Here is a 20,000-nt window from a genome sequence, read left to right as displayed (position 1 = left end):
CAGACTACAAGGACATTTCTTATAAATGGTTTAGATATGGATGATGATTGATGAGAAAATACATGATGGAGGACTTCATCCTGAACTTACTTCTTTTTCTGAGTCTCTTTGTGAAAGTTGCTCACATGTTGGTTTAACTCTGAAACAATAGCATTGTGGTGCTGCTGAGACTTGTAGCGTAGTTCTACTTGTCGTCATCATCGTCATCATGCACCATGCTCGACACAGAATGTCGGTGCTGCTGAAGCAGTTTTTTGGTCTAGGCCCTAGGGCTATGGTTCTCAGTTTGTGAAATAAGGATTCTCAATTTGAAGACAGCACCCACACCTCATTATCATCAAAGTTTCTGTTTCTTCCTCTGAAATAAGGTACACTAATGTCAAAATTTAAATTATGTAACATTGATAACTGCTGAATAAATAAGTGTTTATAATATTTTGATAATTAAATTAAGTTGAGAGATCAGTAATATATTCATGACCAACTGTACCTGCTGCTTCGAGTTCACTTCCATCACCTTCGGGTACACTGAGCTTATCATCATCGGGATTGTGACCTATTGTTATTGTAGACCCTCAACGTCTTTTGAAACTGGCTGAAGTAGCCGGTGGGGTCCTTCTGAATAGCTGTGCAAAAAGCTGTCAGCCACAAGCCTTTATCGAGAGGAGGAGGAGGAGGAGGAGGAGATTGGGACGATACTCTGTGCAGAGCATTGGTGCTGCTTAAGCAGTCTCCTTGGCTATTGGGCCCAATCCTGGGCGGGTCGCCACTCCGACACAGTATACTAGCAAGCTGGCATTCATTTTTCTGACCTCGGAAGGATGACAGGCCGAGTTAACCCCACCTGGTATTAATTAAACAGATGAGCGGGATTTAAACTCGGGACCCGAGGATCCAAAACCCCCCACCCTAACCATTAAGCCAACACCAGGCATTAATAGAGAACCCTGTATAATTACTTGAATTAATGTCACCTTATTCAACATGATATGTCTTTGTCAATAGTCTTGGTGCATCAATCCACCAGATTCTTAATGCCAACACAGGAGTTCTGAACGATAATTCGCTGAAGTTGGTGGCCAGTGGTCCAGATCTATAACTGCAAATGGTGACTACACATAAAAATAAATGGAGTTTTTAGTAATACTACTTATAAATAGAGTAGAAGTGTGTTGTGGGAGGTGGGGGCATAGGGTGGAAGACATCACTTTTAGAGTGACCCTTATTTGTAATTGAAACAAATATATTGTTCCAGGGATGACATGGGGGTGGGGTGATGAGAAAGGGGAGTGAGGTGAGTGGGGGTATAGTGCAGACTCATTATCTCTTCGTACATGTAGAATAAGTGTGATGAAATCCCCCAATTAGCCTGTGCCGAGATAGTTTGTGAGAAAGCCCCAACATCTCCCTACCACATGGATGTCTCCATCTCATCTCTCTACATGTGTTTTCCTCTGCATGCCCTCTGGTTTTTCTCAACGCAGGACCAATGCACGTCAGCCAAGTCTTCGGGAATCCTCGAGAACTTTTGATGCCCCACCTTTCAGAGCAGAGGAGTCTTCTGAAATCCTACGGAACTGTCGATGCTCTGCCTTCAGAGATCGGAAGCCAATCGGTTCGACCACTCTCCCTCCCCCCTTACCGAATGGGGTTTGAACAGTGGTCCCGTCACAATACATTAGTTTTGAAATTGAAGAATCCCACCACCCCACAATGCTTTCATCTTGCATACTATGTCCTTACTTCATCCTGCAGAGCAGAGAAGTCCTCCAGAATGTGTGCCAGTTTGTCCCTCTGTCGGGCACGGTTGTGCCCGTGGATTTGGATGAGGCTGCAAAAGGGCTGCAGAGAAAGCCATTCAGCATTCAACCCATTATTAATTGGACCATTCAGGTTTAACAGATGGAAGTTCAACAAATGGCTTGAAGAATCCAGGAAGATCGAAGATCGAGTAACAAGTCAGATGTTTAAACCATTTATGTGAAAGACTCATGCAAAATAAGGTAATTAGAATAGAAAATGATAAAAGGATAAATAGTACTTGACCCGTTCAATAAATGCGTCTTGATGGCTAAACTTATAAATTTGATTTAGGTCCATTTCATGTTTCCAATTTAAGAACAAAAAGGCAATTACAAGGTCGGATTTATGAAAATAATTTTCTGAGCTTTTGCATGAGCTGCGATAAATGTGATACACTATCCGATTAAAAGTCATGGTGCACTTCCCCACAACTACTCTGCATGTGATTGAATGGATCTGCTCATTGTTGTCCAACAGATTTCCCCTCACTCCATTTTAAGTCTGCTGACCCGTTGCGCCTTGTTATTCTACTCTTGCATGAGTGTCTTCATCAGCAAACAAAAAGCCCATTTCCATTTGTGATATCATTTACGAGAGGAAATAGTTAAAGGAGTTCCAATGACTCATTAAAATTAGCTGCCAGAGGATGGGCACTGCCATCAAAACAATTTGAACCATCGAAGCCAAACTCAAATCAACCGTATGGGTCATCACATCATAATGTGGAAAACTAAATGCAAACCAACCCTGACCATCAATTGGCAGACCAGCATAAGCCACCTCAAGAGGAATCAGAGCCTTGTGATGGACTGTTAGACAAAACAGAGATTTGGAATGTGAGCCGTTTCAACCTGGTGGATGCACACAATCCAAGTGACCCCCTGCATTCCACATTGCTGTGCTTAACTCCCTACTGTAAACAAGGCAATGACATGGTTTGGAAACAAGTGTGGATGCAATGTGACGTCTGCCTAGTCGTCCAAATGTAAAAATAGGCAAAGCAAGCCATTTTATAGCCAAAAAAAGTGTTTGATGTTTCTTTACCAAGCGTGCGTATCCTCCGAAAAGCGTGCTATGCATGCGACAGCGATATGTGAGGAAACAAAAAAGATCGTGGGACAAGCCACGAGAAGAAAATAGTCCAGAAACCAGACAAAAATTTGCCTCAAATATATGCAAGGCTGACACGAAGAATATGAACACACGTACCCTGACTGCATGTGTAATGAAGGTTTCAACGTACTCTCGTGCCTGTGCATTGTTGTAGAGGCAACACCTAAAAACAACAAAAAAAAAACAAAAAGAATCATGACATGAGCTACATGGTTGAGACAAACAAAGAATGTGAAGAAAAACAGAAAAAAAAAAGCATCGGGTCAATACCCTTGGGCGCTCATCTGGTAGCGCTTGATAACATAACCAGGGAACCACTGGTAGGCATGGATGACCCACAAAAAATGTAATAGAGAAGAAAGTAAATACCTATGGATTTTCTTTTAATGCCATGAACAAACCTTGGTATGTCACAGGCGATAAAAGTTGTGGTCAAGCTTCATCAAAATTGTGCATCATGAAAATTATGTGTGTGGTTTCAGAGATGAAAGCAAATAAATATTTTTTGGGGGGCAACCCCCCCTCCCCCCGTAGATCCCCTTAAATCCCTATTTTTTTTTAATCGTGTGAACAATCTTTGGTACAACATGGTTGATGAAGGTAGTGGTCAAACTTAATTGTAATTGTGTGTGTAGTTTCTGAGAAGAAAGCAAATACCCCTGTTGGGGGGCAACCTCCCCCCCCCCCTCGGCCTCAGATTTTTATGGCGTGAACCATCTTTGGTACATTACGGGTAATGAAGGTTGTGGTGACGTTTCATCAAAATTATGTGTAGTTTCAGAGAAAAACCAAACACCTATTTTGGGGGGCAAACCCCCCCCCTCAGACCCCAATATTCCTAATGTTATGAATAAACATTGGTGAATAAACATAAGGATGATTGGTGGAACACAAACATGCATTGCAAATTGCGATTTTAAAAATCTTTAAGTCAGAGATGCGATTAAAGACATTACGTGAAGGATGCAATGAAGGTGAATTAAGAGAATGGAGAAAAGAAACATTGCAACAGTTAGACTTTTTAGACACGGGCTGAAGGAAAGGTTGAATTAAAAACAGCCTTTTTAGTGGAGCAGATAACAAGATCAATCGTTCAAATGATGATACAAACATGAAACTTGGCAGGAATATTTATTTTATGTCACTTTATGAGAAACAAGTGCGAGCCACTTGAAATTCCAACATGGCCGCCATTTTCCAAGATGGCCACCAGACGAGCACCCAAAATAAGAACAGATAACAATAACAATCGTTCAAAGAATGATACAAGCATGAAATTTGGCCGAAATATTTATTTTAGGTCACTTTATGAGATACAATTGTAAGCCACTTAAAATTCAATATGGCGGCCATTTTCCAAGATGGCTACCATGTTTTTCTGCCCTGCAATGTTCATTGTTCTGATTAGGTCTGACAAGAACAACTGCATAGTGGGGTACAACTTAGTCCGTAGCGATAGCATTTGCACCTTCCACTACATTGTGTCTTGCATCCACATTTCATTAACTCCTGGCAGCTTTTAGCTATGGGAGCAAGGGTAGTCCAGAAGACCTTCCACGAGTCATCTTCTTTGAAGCAACCCCACTCGGACTGACACTGAGCTTCTGGCTGGCGGACTATTGCCTGGCTCCAAATGTGTCCTGCTTGATATGCAGCTCAATTGGCATGTTCCGTGAGTGCTCCTTGTGTTGGTGGAATTAAATCATATGACCTCTACTTTCGTGCAAAGAGAGCAAGCCGCGCCTCATTCACTGACGCAACTGAACTTGATCTGTCATACATCAGGACCACAAATTTCTCCAGGATTTCTAGATCAGATTCCTCAATCTTAAATGGGCACTGACTCGACTTTAGGAACAATATCCTTTATGGCATACTCTTCAAATGTCTTTGGTGTTCGTGGTGCTACGATATTTACCAGCGCAGCTCCATCTACAATGAGTACGTCAGATTCTGGCTTTGTCTCTGGAAGCGTCACTTTGGCTTGTAGTACATCCACTAAATCCGATTTCGTACATGTGTGTAGTTTCCCCTTGTTACTGAGTGAGGCCGGAAAAGACTGGTTTTCGTGTGTGAAGAACTCTTGCAGGTCATACTGTCTGTTTTGGCAGGTGATGAAGAGGCGGGAAAACAAATGGCAGTCTTCCTTCAGTAACTTTGTCTCGGATTTGCTTGCAGACTTTGGCTCATTTTTGAAGAAGGTTATCCTGTTCTTTTTGATAGGCTGGTAGAAGGAGCAGTCATTCTCACATTGTAGATTAGCCATGAAGGAATTGAACTTTTCTTTCCCTCTCTCGTGATGCGTCGCAATTAGCTGAGCAGCGGAAGGATCCGCGATGTCCTTGGTGTCGAGCGTAAGAAGATCTCCTGACTCCTCTTCAAAGGGATTACCCATTTCCTCCATTACCAATGTGAGCTGTTTGACTTTCTCAAAGAAGGCCCTCTGAACTGTCACTGTTTGTTCATGGTGACATTAACTTTTCCTCTGTGTCCTTCTGACAGAGGCAACATTTCCTCCAGTTTGTTTGTGGTTTTGATTTTGCTTGAGTATCCATAATTTGTGACGAGCAATGGCAAGGTCAAGGGTTTATCCTTTAACCACCTTGCCTTCGTGCACTTTGATGTATGGGATACAGCCAGGTTCATGTGTTTGCCCTACACCTAGCCCGATCGTTCATCCAATGCCATTTAAATCCCGTGCGATCTGTACACCATCAGGATAACTACATGTAAACCCCCCGTTATCCTTGGCTTGGCTCTCCTATGCTGGCACATCCTGTTGGTTCAGATGTGGCTATCTAACATCTGAGGGGTTCATTCAATAGCATTTGGGAGACTAAACCCACGGTTTAGCCAACATTGAACCCCATGCTGAGTTGCACAGCAGTGTATGCCACCAGTGTGCCCTGGTAGTGCATGACATACTCTCTTTTTTGTGTTTAGTCGATATTGGCTGGTGTCCACCACCATTGATGGTTACAATGTGTCAGGGTCCTATAGATCCTTGTGGCTGCATTTCGGTCGCAAGTGGTTTTATTTCGGAGTTTTCCATCTCCTAATGAGCCTCATCTTCCCAGAGCTGTCTGGTTTTCAGGCGGCAGAGATTCGCCTTTCGCACCACCACTATTTGTGGAAACACCCCCACCATGAGAAGGCTAGAGTTGGAGCTTGACTGCCAGAGGCTTTGTTTCGCTTGCCATTTCGTAAGCAAAGAGAGCTCATAGTCTTTGCCACCCCGGCATTAGCAGTCCTTTGGAGGGGTAATAACTATTTTGAGCAATTAAAATACAAGCTCTGTTCAAGTCTCCAACAATTTTAACCGTCCCCATCTATAACGCGATGAGAACCAATTTATTTGTATTCGAAGCCTCTACAATAGTTGTCATTTGACTTCTTTATTGTTAGGCAAGTCCTAAAATTGATTTATTGGTTCATGAAATCGATCAATACACTCAAGAATCAGCTCCCGCAAGGACAAAAACCTATAAATTGACATCAAGATAAAATAAATCCAACATCTCTGGCGATTTTTATGGTTTAAAGTTGTTTTTTTTTCATACCATGGCGGCCATCTTGGAAAAAATGGCCGCCATGTTGAAAATCCACACGGCTAGCACTTTCTTCTTTCAGAGTGACCCTGAAGGAATGTTCGTACCAAATTTCATGCTTGTATCACCATTTGAACGATTCTGCCAAAAAAAAATCACACTTATTTGCTCCACTATTTGAAGAAGAAGTCGCGAATTATGTTACAATACCGAGAACAACACGTGTGAAAGAGGAAGTTGTAACATTATAAGAAAACGTTAAAAAAAAAATTTAATACAGATTACGTAAGATTAGGAAAAGGAAAGGTTGAAGAAAAATTGTGTAGGTGTTTGGTGAATTTGGATCGGCAAACGCAGAAGGAAGCTGGTCGGATGAAAGTTACAGGAAGAAGAAGAGGGGTAGAGAAACACGTGGTAACAGGAGGTGTAAGTTGAGAAGTTAAAAGAATAAATAATATATATACAAAATATATATATACATATACATGTTGCGGCTACGGGTACCGAGACACCAGCTTGTCACTCAGGAGGATTAATCCCCGGTTGTCCTTGGTAGAGCCGGATCTGGGGCCACCGCTCACAATTAAGGTTGTGGCACGGTGGGTTGTTTTAGAACCACGAACGCCATCCAGTCAACCACGAGTTCCAGTGTCCACCGTCTAATTATTCCGTTTAACTCGAGGTCACATGGTTACCTGAGCGGGAGCGCGCCCTCGGCAAAGCACCAATGTTATCTCGATTAGATTTTTCATTAGGGCGCCGAGCGTTTTAACCACTGGTGCGTTCCGACTATTTTTGGTCAAATCTGTGGTAATTACCTCCCAGTCTATCTCGGTTCGAACAATGCTAGACCAATGGAAGGAAAGGACAAACACAGACAGGTTGGAAATCGACAAATGATTTATTAGTAATAAAATAATAAAATAAAAAGAACTTTTTATTTTCTGGCATAAATAAATGAATAAATTTCAAAGCAAAATCAATCAAATGCCAGGAAAGACACAAAGAGTAGATACTTATCGGGGGTTGACTTACTTACAGCTAAACACAGACATGGGTACCCAACAGATCATTCGGGGCGGGGGAGGGGTGGGGGAAGAATCGTCTCGCTCACCAGAAAGTAATCATCCGTGAAGTGAAAACGTCCTGAAATGCGTGCATGCATGTCACGTCCGTTGCCAGCACCCAGCTTTGCCATGCACCCTCTCACGAACAGCCTTGAACGCCAGTCGAAGTCTGGAGGGCACCGAGATAGTCTTTCGCGGGTTTAGACCCGTGCCTCACTTGTTGGTGGCGCTGCTCACACCCACACGCGCACCACACGCTTGCTTGCCCAAGCACTGGGAAGGACGAATTGTCTCGTTGTTGGTGCTGGTCAGACACCCACACGCGAACCACACGCTCGCTTCCTTCTCCTCTTTTGCGCAGTTTCACCCGCTTCTCAAGCTTACTTCTCATTGTCTTCTCCCTCACTGGCTTTCTTTCACCCTGCTTTCTATCACCCCCGCTTTCCTCTCGCTGTTCTCCTGTTCGTTTTATATCTCCGGGCCGTCTCCGCGGGTGCAGTCCACCCCAAGCTCACCCTGCCCCACTTGCACACGGTTACCATGACGACTCGTGCGCTCTCAAAAAGGTGGGTGTCGGAGCTCACGAAAGTAGTTTGCTGAGGGAGAATGAGGGCGGGCTTCAGAGCTCGTGAAAGAAATGTTGCCGAGGAAATATAAGGGTGGGCTTCAGAGCTCGCGAAAGAACGTTGCTGAGGAAAATGAGAGCGTGCTTCAGAGCTCGTGAAATAAATGTGTGTAATCGTGTCTGTCGTAAAGAAAAAAGCTTCCCATAAGAGAGGGGATCTATTATTCACCCTTCTCAAGGCATCACATTTAAAATCCCATTAGACATGAGGATGGGGCTAATCTGAACATGCATTTAAGTAAATAACTGTCTAAGGAACTGGATGTGTGGATGCATTCATCAGACCGGATTCGAAATCCGGAACAGTGTGTGTGTGTGTGTGTGTGTGTGTGTGTGTGTGTGTGTGTGTGTGTGTGTGTGTGTGTGTGTGTGTGTGTGTGTGTGTGTGTGTGTGTGTGTGTGTGTGTTGAGATTCGTACCTTTTTTGAAGCTTTTTGTTTCTTCCCAACTCAATTCACTCACTTGAGTTAATTAAAATATATTCCTGCTTGCTGTTCCAAAAGAACATTGTGTAAAGAGATAAGGAATGTGGTCAACCTTGAATGATTCACAAGAACATTGTGTAAGTGGATCTGGGAGTAACTTCACGTCCTCCTTATCTTGCTTAATACACAGGTGTTGAAAGGACATAAACCGGTTGGTAAACAGCTGGTCCTGGGATGAAAGGAAGGACGATTATGTAACGAAATTTGTTGTCGATAAAACCGTGTATATATGTGGGAGTGACTCGACCATTAGGGCAGCGCTCTCTCCGGGTTCCTCAAACACAAATTGTTGTGCCTGGGTGTGTTTTCCGTGCGCACGTATTGATAGGTAATAAACAATTTTCTCTCAAGTACATTGACGTCTTCATGCCTCAGCAAAGGGTGATCGATGCCTCGACAATTGGCACAGCGAGCAGGGGCGAGACGAGGTGAAGGAGAGGTGGGGATAAACCCTTGGTGACCAATATGAATAAGGTAAGCCTTTGTACTGGGGAGTTTAAATTAGATATTCTCTTTCTCACCCCAGGTTTTGTCCATCCCTGCTTCTGCCCCTTGTCCTTGCCCAAGAACCGGTAAAGATAAATGTGGAGAAAATGGTTTTTGTTTATCAAGGGGTAAGCTATTTTAAGGTCCAGAGAGGGGAGTTTGAGGGCTGAGGGCATATGGCTGAGGCTGCTTAGTCGGCCCCAAGAAAATTCCAGGAATGGTTCGGCAACAGTGAAATATGGGAAACAAATCAGGAAAATGAGAGGAGAAGGAAGAACCTCCTCAGGATACCCCTGCTTACCATATGTTTAAATTACATGGGATGGTAGCAGTGGAACAAAATGATTGCTGGGCAGAATGGACGGTTAAAGATAGCTCACCATGGCCAGAGGGCGGGTCGTTTGACCTGCCAGTAGTGCAGAATCTGCGGAAAGAGTTGTGAAGATGCCATAGACTATCCATGAAACAAATGCCACTAAACTGGCAGGGTTTGGGTTATGGCAAGAGGAAGCCACGAAGAGACCAAGCACAGCCAAGCAAGCAACCTTGGCGGGTGAGGTGCTGATGCTTCAGGGTCAATTAGAAGGTGCAGAGCGGCAAGCTAAGGATGCAGGAGCATTAGCGCCAGCACCTAGCCAGATAACAGGACATGGCTCATCATCTGTCCCGGTGTCTGCAGCATCGGGGCAGAGGTACTCTAACACCAATACAGTACCATTGACACCCAACCCCCCGGCATATCAACCGCTGGGAGTACCTCAGTCAGCTGCACAGTATCAGTTGTTTATGATGTATGTGTGGGGGAAAGTAAAATAACTCAAGTAGCAGTGCCCCCCGTCCCCACTTATCCCATGCGAGAAATTGTTCCAGGTATGCCAGCAGTACCAGCAGCGCAAGGCAAAGAAGGGCAAGATGTGCAAGCCGCTGTAGTTTAAAGACTACATTTATCAACCATTTAAAGAACAGGAACTGAGATCAATGCGCGACAGAATTTTGTAATGTAAAAATGAACCACAGACGATTTGTGAAAATAAAGCAAAGGTTGTTTGATTGATTACAAGTGCACTGTAATCAATGGTGAAAACGACAATTCTTTGAGCAAAACAAAGCAAAATCGCTGTAGGGAGGTTTTGTGTTCAGGTCAGTGCATTCTGGAACCTCCATGCTTTGTAGTTAATTGGTGAGGTGTAAAAATATGTATTTGCTTCGCTTGGTGAAAGCTGAAGCGGCAAAGTGCATTTCAGGAATGGGTGTGCAAGTGGAGTGTGGTCAAGGATTTGGTAGCAGACATATGCGTGTCTCGTGACTTTTTGGTGTAGGGCTTCGATGGGACATGAGTCATGAATCAAAATTAGGTTTGTTTTCACATTTTGGGCAAGCCTTGTTCAGGTGAGCTTCGGTGGAAAGCAGCCGAGCATTGCATACCTACTATATTGTTACAGGCCGGGGGACAGCCGCCAACCGACCGCTCTGAACGGAATCACAAGTCGAGTCAGCCCGACAGATCGCCCGGAATATAGATCGCCACCCGGATAACTCCGAGGGACGGGTCCTTGTACAAGAACCGAAATACGCCAATAGGCAGATCAAGTGGGGTAGAGTCGATTGCCAATCTTCAGTTTACCTAAATACCCACGTGATCCAACTACAGGGGTATTCCACCCTCGACAGAACTCGTACGGAACAAACCGCCGAGGCGAGCTTGTCCGTGCGAGATTCCGAGCGGCGTAATAGCCGAGAACCGTCGGTCCAAATGCCCCCCTATTACGGCAAACCAACGGCTTTCTAACTCCCAACACACGAAATGTTCAGTCAATGAGGGAATGGACGCAACGAGAAGGTTTACATTCACACAAGGACATTTATTATAATAAAACACGTATGCAATTAAATAAGGCAAAACACATATGCAATTATACAAGCAACAAAAGCACGACAAAAGAACAACAACCGTCTACTTATTATGTACAGTCATTTACACTTAACAGCAGTTCCTACTTATTAGACGGGCCCACGGACGCACGCACGCACGCACGCACGCACGCACGCACGCACGCACGCACGCACGCACGCACACACACACACACACACACACACACACACACACACACACACACACACACACACACACACACACACACAACGGTGGCTAAGGCCTTTAATCACAAGCTCCAGCTCGGAGGACAGGTGAGCTGAAACTCGGAGCCTAACTCGAACCTCTCCACCTCGTGTGGTCTTCAACATGTCCGGTCCTGGGCTTCAGCGAGAGCGAGCTGGATCCAAATCGCCGTGATCCTTCCCGAGCTCCCGCGAATCCTCCCGCGCTTCTCAACACGTGCCGGTGAGATGAGGCGCCGATCCTTCTTGTCGATGCATCGCTTCCTCGAGGAATCAACTCCAAGAAGAGGCCGATGCGTCGCACCAAGCCGGGAAACAAAATGGAGAACGAAAAGCTCCATGAACCAAGAAGAAGAGGAAGAAGAAGAAGAAGCCTACACTCGCAGCTCGAGCCGAACAACCGGCTCAAGTTCCTTCCAAAACAAAGCAGCAGCCGAAGCTCACCGAGCCAGCCGAAGCAAAAAGCTTCCGAAGGCCTCAAGCCAAGCAAGCCAAGCAGTACCCGATGGCCTGCTGAATGACTGCTCTCTCGGAAGCAAAAACAAAGCTTACTCTTCCCACGGGACTCAGCACACGAACTCTGCACACGGGACTCAGAACGGGACTCTTCAAGAACTCTCCCACGGGACTCCCACGAACTCAGCCCTACAACGGGACTCCCACACGAACAAAGAAAAGATGTCCTCTTTATCCTTTGCACCCACTCCCCCGCACCCGGCGTGACTCATGCCCTCGTGATCCACCCTCCGCTCAACCACGGGTGGGAGGGAGTTGTTGACGTCACCGCAGGGCTCTTCTTCCTCTTCGTAGAAGAGAGAGAGGGAGGGACATCTCCAATGTTCGCTCCCTAACTATTAAATCGATCCGCAGCGCATCAAAATCGATTACAAAACATTTAAACAATGGAAGGTGTGCTATCTAGGGAACATGCACTTATCGACATAGCTGACTAAGGGAACCTGTATGTTTTGTGTAATTGAATTCCAAATTCGTAAGACTACCCGCTCCGCTTTTTACAGACTCGTCCCGAGTCGTCAATTTTTCGTGTGACCAGCATGTGTAAGTTTTCCCCTAGTACGTTCTACCTTCGGATCCCTGAGTGCGACATTTCTTTCAACGTGTCCCAAAAATAAATAACCTAATGCGCTGCGTAACTAACTAAACAAACTCTCAGACTCATTCGGACAACTTAACTAAAATTGCCGGCGCTAAAACAAACATGCAGGCGGGGGTTCACGTATTTACAATTTTAACTAATCCATTACATTACACTAACCATGGCCCAGGACTTGTGATCTGTGAAAGGGGAAAGGCAAAAGTCATAGCAAAGTCTTTGGTGCAGGGGAATGGATGGAGATGGTCGCAAAACACAAAAAATGGACTGGATGCACAGGCTGCCTGCAGGGCAGTCCTCACAAACCCGGATGGTCCTGGCGCACATGGTAAAGAATCCACATTCATCGCGCTTGGAGGTGGGGCCATACCGCCCGACGCTCACCCATTGGACGGAGGAAAAGGGGCGTGAGGCCTTCTTGATCCGAATTTCTCTCCCGTAAAGGTATCCATTGCACTCGCGGCTTGCTGCGTTCGGCAGCAATCACCGAACGGCTTCGGACAGTACGACGTTCGGTGTTGACTGGTGGTGGGGTCGATGGTTGTGGAAGGAGAAAGGCGAAGGTGGTGGGGGGGAGGTTGCTGTGGTGGTTTGGTGGTTGGCGGGCGTCGTTTGGGAATGGCGGTGAAGCGATGTTTGTGGGATGGAGTTGTGGAGGTAAAGAGGCGAAGGTGGTGTTTGAGTTGTTGGCGGCTTAATGGTCCAAAATAACGATAGAGAAAGAAAAATGGCTAACTCAAAGCGTCGCAGCCAGGATGAATCACACATATTCCCTCTAAACAACAGGTGTGGGCTAACTACACATGAACTTATCGATATATCTCACCTGAGGGCAATTTATGGTGTATTGAAAATTTCCACAGCCGTAACTATATATAGTGTTGTGGTTGACAAAATTCACAAACCACCATTCAGGTCCCGTAGGTGAGATATCTCTGTAAGTATATGTGTAGTTAGCCCCAAACCCATTGTTTAGAGGGAATAAATGTCATTCATTCGGGCTGCGACCCTTTTAGATAGCCGTTTTTCTTTTACTATCTTTATTTTGGACCAGCCGCCATTACTACCTTCACAACATCCACCTTCTCCACAACCGCTTTCACACACCAACCACCAACCGCAACGCCGCTTCACAACAACAGCAACGCCAACAGCCACGACCTTTACCGTCACAACTCGCCCTCGCAACCATCGCATCACCGCCATTCCCGCGCCGCTTGTGGGCACCGATCCTGGACTCGTACAGAGCGCGCACCGAGCAGCGGGTGCAAAAACACCAGCCTTTCCGAGAAATCGGATCAAGAATGATTCACGCCCACTTCTGTTCCGTCCTATCAGCGAGCGTGGGGCGATTTGGCCCCGCCTCCAGGTGCGTCGGAGTATAATCGCTATATGCAGATTCGCGGATCAAGAATGATTCACGCCCACTTTTCCTTCGTCCAATGGGCGAGAGTGGCTCCGCCCCCGATCCATTCCTGATCCAAAAATCTGCATATGATTTCTCCTGTCGGACTATAAAGCACCGAGCGCGGAGCGAATCGAGGCAGTTGGACGGAGTGGAGCAGTTGGAGAGTCGAGCAGTCAGAAGAGTTGAGAAGAGGAAAGAGTTGGACGGAGTTGAGGAGAGGGAAGAGTTGGAGAGTTGTGGCGGCGGCGAATTCAGAGGAAGGAGTTGAGAAGAGGAAAGAGTTGGAGAGTTGTGGCGGCGGCGAAATCAGTCGAGAGAGTGTCTGTCGGGGTCCGGAGAGGCTGGAGAAGCCAAGAATCTTTGTGGAGGTCGGCGCTCGTGTCAGAGTCGGGGAGCTGCGGAGAGGGGAGGCCGGTAACGCGACCGAGGTCGCAGTGGCGTCGCTCGTCGCGGGATCCAAGCCAGCCAGATATCCTCATTCCCCCGAGCATCAACAACCCCCCCGTTTCCCCCCGCGCTGAGATAGTGTGAGAAGGGGGCCCCGTTCCCACCCCATTCCAGGCAGTGCCAGTGAGGCCCGCGGAGGAGCGCGGAGTCGGGGCGCCGCCGCCATTTTGCGACTCATCACCAGACGGGTAGGCTCGACGCGGTCTCGGCCCCAGGCCCGTCTGCCCCCTTGTCGATGAGGGTGGCCCCTTTTTCTTTTGCTTTGGAGTATATGTGTTGTCGGCGCCGTCTGTGAAGTAAAACTGTATAAGTGTTGCCGTGTGCTCGGTAGTCGGTAGTAGATCTGCATTGTGTTTCTTTTGTTGCATTTGCTTTTTGTGCAGAATTGTCGTGTTACTTTTACATTTGCTTTTGGTGCATAATTGTTGTGATTGTATATGTGTGCTTTCCGTTTGCCGCGGAATAAATGTGCTTTATGTTGAACTGTTTTTCCCGTTTCGCTTAGTCTTTTCTTTTATTGAATCTCCATCTTACTTCATGTAAAGGGTTGGTCGTGGGCTAAATACGCCCAATAATTAATCGAACCATCGAGGTTGACGATAACACCGCTCGGTTATCCCGATAGTACGGAACGGGTCTCTTAAAGTGGCCCGTGTCCGAAGTCGACCTGCGGCGAGGTGCGATCGCCCGGTCTACCCTCCGTGTGGGTACTTAGGTAGGTCGAATTTGGCGAGCAACCCTATCCCACGCGGGGGGCCGATTGGCACGATCGTGGTGAGGCCGAAAGGCCCACCCGTGACTAGTTCCCGGCGTTAATCCGAGAGGGTCACGACGGGATTGTCCGTCCGGTGGGCGACGTGCTGCGATTCGAGTTACGTGGCCGCTCGCACGCCGGCGGGCGCGAACCCGCAACAATATACATACATATATATATATATATATATATATATATATATATATATATATATATATATATATATATAAAAATATATATATATAAAAAAAATATATATATATATATATAAATATATATATATATATATATATATATATAAAAAATATATATATATATATAAATATATATATATAAATATATATATATATATATAAATATAAATATATATATATATATATATATATATATATATATATATATAAATATATATATATATATATATAAATATAAATATAAATATAAATATAAATATAAATATATATAAATATAAATATAAATATAAATATAAATATATATATATATATATATATATATATATAAATATATATATATAAATATAAATATAAATATATATATATATATATATATATATATATATATATATATATATATATATATATATATATAAATATATTTGTTACGAATTTGGAATTCAATTGCACACAACATACAGGTTCCCTGAGTCAGCTATGTCGAGAAGTGCATGTTCCCTAGATAGCTCACCTTCCATTGTTTAAATGTTTTGAAATTGATTAGATGCGCTGCGGATAGATTTAATAGTTAGGGAACGAAACAATGGCGACGTCCCTCCCCCTCTTCTGCGAAGAGGAAGAAGAACCCTGCGGTGACGTCAACAACTCCCTCCCACCCATGGTTGAGCGGGGGGGCGGGGGGGTGGATCACGAGGGCATGAGTCACGCCGGGTGCGGGGGAGGGGGTGCAAAGGATAAAGAGGACATCTTTTCTTTGTTCAAAAAGAGTCTCATTAAAGTCCCGTGACAAGAGTTCGTAAAGAGTTCGTGGGAGTCCCGTGGTGGGGCTGAGTTCGTGAAAGCCCCGTGTAAAGAGTCCAGTAGGAGTCCCGCGGTAGGGCTGAGTTTGTGGGAGTCCCGTGGCAGAGTTCGTGTGCTGAGTCCCGTGGGAGGAGTAAGCATTTTGCTTCGGCAGTTGGGCGAGTCGGGAGGAAGCCAGAAGCCAAGGAGCTGCGTGGAAGTCCGGGCGTCGCGAACGAGACGCGAGCTGGAGGCGCAGCCTTGTCTGCTGTGTCGCGCAAGCTGCGCGTTCGTGTGGAGAGAGCCGGAGAGAGGTCGCCTGCCACCCGCGGCTACGCGAGCTGCCGTGGGGAAGGAGCATCGCGGGTCGCCCAAGCACGTTCGTGTGGAGAGAGCCGGAGAGAGCTCGCCTGCCACATGGAAGGCCCGAGCTCGACCATGGCTATGCTAGCTGCCGTGGGGAAGGAGCATCGCGGGTCGCCCAAGCCAGACACCACAAGGGTGCAGGTAACCTGCAACGGTCTCGTGGGACTCGTTCAGTCTGCCAAGTCCCACGCCAGAAAGACCCAAGAGGTCCAGTCTGACCCCATTGCCTTTGATGGGGTCTTTTTCCTGCTTTTCTTTCGAATGAATGTTGTGGCGCCGAGTCTCGTAAGTAAAACTGTGTAAGTGACTGTACATTAATAATTGCTTATAGACGGTTGTAATTCTTTTGTCGTGCTTTTGTTGCTTGTTTAATTGCATACGCGTTTCATTATAATAAATGTCCTTGTGTGAATGTAAACCTGTTCGTTTCGTCCATTCCCTCATTGACTGAACATTTTGTGTGTTGAGAGTTAGAAAGCCGTTGGTTTGCCATAATAGGGGGACATTTGGACCGACGGTTCTCGGCGATTACGCCGCTCCGAATCGCGCACGGACAGGCTCGCCTCGGCGGTTTGTTCCGTACGAGATCCGTCGAGGGTGGAATACCCCGGTAGTTGGATCACGTGGGTATTTAGGTACATTGAAGATTGGCAATCGACCCTACCCCACGTGATCTGCCGATTGGCATATTTCGGTTCTTATACAAGGACCCGTCGCTCGGAGTTATCCGGGCGGCGATCTATATTCCGGGCGATCGGTCAGGCCGACTCGACTTGCGGCTCCGTTCAGAGCGGTCGGTTGGCAGCCGACCCCCGGTCTGTAACAACTAGTTGTCAGGAGTGCGATTAGGCCCCCTCCGCCTCTGTAGCAAAATTCACGGAGTCGGATCAGGGGTATACGGAGCAAACCCCCCCCCCCCCCCCGTGTCCCCAAATTACGAGTGTTATAAATTTTATTCCCAGCACGTAAAAGTTCAGCCAAGGCGAGCAGGGGCAGGAGGGATTAGGAATAGATTTAGAAATGTTAGAATCCATGGTCCAGGACGCCATCACCATACGGGTTGGACCCGTACCAAAAGGTTGGGAAATACGGCGATGCAACAATGTACCTGGTTCTCCGTTTTATTATTATAACCGCACCACGAATAGTAGTCAGTGGGAGCGGCCTGTACAGGAACTTTTCTGGCAAACAAACTTGGAGTCGCAAGATGGCGGCGCGGCCACACCTCAGCGCGGCACGAGGCGTGAGCGGGCCGCTATTACTAGCGCAACGAGCCGCACGGCACAGCGGGGAAAGCCCTCCCGCCCACCGGTTCAAACCACAGGGTCATGGCAGGCGAGGCAGGGCGACGGCAGTACATTGCAAACTGAATTGGCTGAGGCACAGGAATGAATTCGGGGGTTGGAAAAGGACTTAGCCAACGCAGACTGGGTTCATTCGGATTTTGTGCACACGGAAGCACAACGATTGGCCGATGCACAGGAACAAGTTCAGGAGCTGAAAGAGGATTGCCTGGAATACCTAAATAAATACAGGAGGGAAATGGATGAAATGAGGAAGAAAGAATGTGAAAGAGGTGTAGAGATGAAAAACGAATTAGAAAGGAAAGCTTCTGAGATACTGAAACACCAAAACAAAGAGATAGGATTACAAAATGAACTGAGGACGTTGAAAGAAAGAACGACAGCAGAGAATGGAACGTTAAGGAACCACACTGTTCAGATCAAACAGTTAGAAACCAAAGCAAGGTTGGAGTGTGCGGAGATGAGAAAGGAATTAGAAAAGAAAGCTTTTGAGTTACAGAAACACCAAAACAAAGAGACTCAATTACAAAACGAGTTGAGGATGGTGAGAGAAGAAAGAACGAAAACGGAGAATGAAACTTTAAGGTACCACACTGTACAGATCGAACAGCTGGAAGCGAAGGCCAGATTGCAGAATGAGATGCAGGAAAGAGTAATGGAAGAAGAACAAATGAGACAAGAGAAAGAAATCAGTCATTTGAAGGAAATAAGATTGCAGAATGAGGAACAAGAGAGACAATGGGATAGAAAACAAAAAGAGTACGAGTTTGAAACTGAACGACAGAAGGAAAAAAAATAGGTTGGATGGAGTACGAGGAGAAAGTGAAGGAGCAAGGAATGAAGCAGCAAGGAGAAATCAGTCGATTGAAGGAAACGAGATTGGAGAAGGAAGAACGAGAGGAACAGTGGAATAGAAAACAAAAAGAACATGAATTTGAGTTGGACCAATTCAAAGAAAAAGCAAGGCGGGAGTGCGAGGAGATAGAGAACGAACAACGAACGAAACGGGAAAAAGAACTAAGCCAATTGAAAGAAATGATGACGTTGGAGAAGGAAGAACGAGAGGAACGGTGGGGTAGAAAACAAAAACAATATGAGTTTGAAATGAATCAACTCAACGAAACAGCAAAATTTGAGTCCACGGAGATGGAAAAGCTCCGGAAAGAAAATGAACAACTAAAGAGGCTCAGAGAGGCAGAACGACTCAAATGGGAAGGAAAATGGAGCGAGGAAGAAAAGGAAATAATAAAGGAGGTAGCGGTGACAACGACGGAGACGCAGGAAATAAAATGTACAGAGACACGGGAGATAGAGGGTGAATTGGACGGGGTTAAACATGGACACACACACACACACACACACACACACACACACACACACACAGAGGTAGCGAGGCTTAATGGAGGCGAGCTGGCGGACTATCTCGTGACCCGGTGCAAGCAGCTGGATAGCCTCCTTCGGGAACGGAGGGAGACGCGATTCTCCCTTGAAGCGAATCACGACCAGGTGAGTTCGGTCATGCCGAGCGAGTTAGAGGGGGCGAGTACTGTTGACGGGTGCACGAGGAGCTTGGGGGGTATGGAGACCCCGGCAACCCTTGTGGTGACACAATTCCCCAGTGTGATTGGCCTGGTGTGTGTGGTGAAAGGTGTGAGTGCAGCAGGCATGTTGAAACGCGCACCGGGTATGGAAGAGACCCCGTGTGTGAGTGGTGTGGTCACGAGTGTGCCGGGGTGCGTGTTTCCCAGCACTCCGTGTGTGAAAGAAACCGCGTGTGTGAGGTCGCGGTATGAAAGAGAAATGGCAGTCGGTATGCGGGAGAACGCAACCGCATCCCCGTGTCCAAGTGCCATGGTGGAGTGTGTGAGCGTCGTGGCACGCAGGAGAGTGTGCGTTGAACGGCGACGACAACGGAACCAGATGAAGGACAAGGGCCGAGTTGCGGCCGTAGCTGAATTGAGAACCGTGCCGGGTTTGCACAGCAGCGAGCGCGGGGTCCGTGCAGCGCTACACAGAAGGCCGCCATGTGCGCGGCTGCGCAGGGGAAACCCAGTTCAGAAACGCCAGCGGTGGATGTTAGCCGATCCCGCGGACGGACAGAAGCGAGGCTGGATTCAGAATTTGGACCGGATGGGTTCTCCACGCGAGCGTGTTTGTAAAGCTCCGACGAGCAGAGCACAAGTTCGGCAGAGGGGGAGTTCCTGCCAGTTGAGCCACGCTGCCCAGCCAGGAAATTGTGCGAGGGCACGTATGAGAATTTGAGGGCAAGGCCCAAATTTATAATGGAAACCAACACAGGCGAAGGGAATCATGGTTTTTAGAACCAATAGTTTTAAAGTGCGAGGCATTTTTGGAAAGCCTGGGGTAGTTTCAGGTTAATGAATGTTA

At 46.5% G+C, this 20,000-nt stretch overlaps 1 protein-coding gene across 3 annotated transcripts in view; it reads right to left on the bottom strand.

Moving 5' to 3' along the window:
* NAA35 (N-alpha-acetyltransferase 35, NatC auxiliary subunit) overlaps positions 1 to 20,000 on the bottom strand; it is a 142,400-nt gene that overhangs the window by 22,785 nt on the left and 99,615 nt on the right. For all 3 annotated transcript variants that reach the window (XM_085846162.1, XM_085846159.1, XM_085846161.1), the window contains exons 16-17: positions 3,013 to 3,079; positions 1,744 to 1,842 (exon numbers count right to left, since the gene is read on the bottom strand). In XM_085846162.1, the coding sequence (XP_085702288.1) occupies positions 1,744 to 1,842; positions 3,013 to 3,079 (166 nt within the window). The remainder of the gene's footprint in view (positions 1 to 1,743; positions 1,843 to 3,012; positions 3,080 to 20,000) is intronic.

This window comes from Eptatretus burgeri, chromosome 11 (assembly GCF_056783735.1).
Source record: "Eptatretus burgeri isolate ZD-2024b chromosome 11, Ebu_testis_v1, whole genome shotgun sequence".
NCBI lineage: Eukaryota > Metazoa > Chordata > Myxini > Myxiniformes > Myxinidae > Eptatretus > Eptatretus burgeri.
Note: the sequence above shows the minus strand (reverse complement) of the source record. Positions and strands in the feature narration are given on the sequence as shown.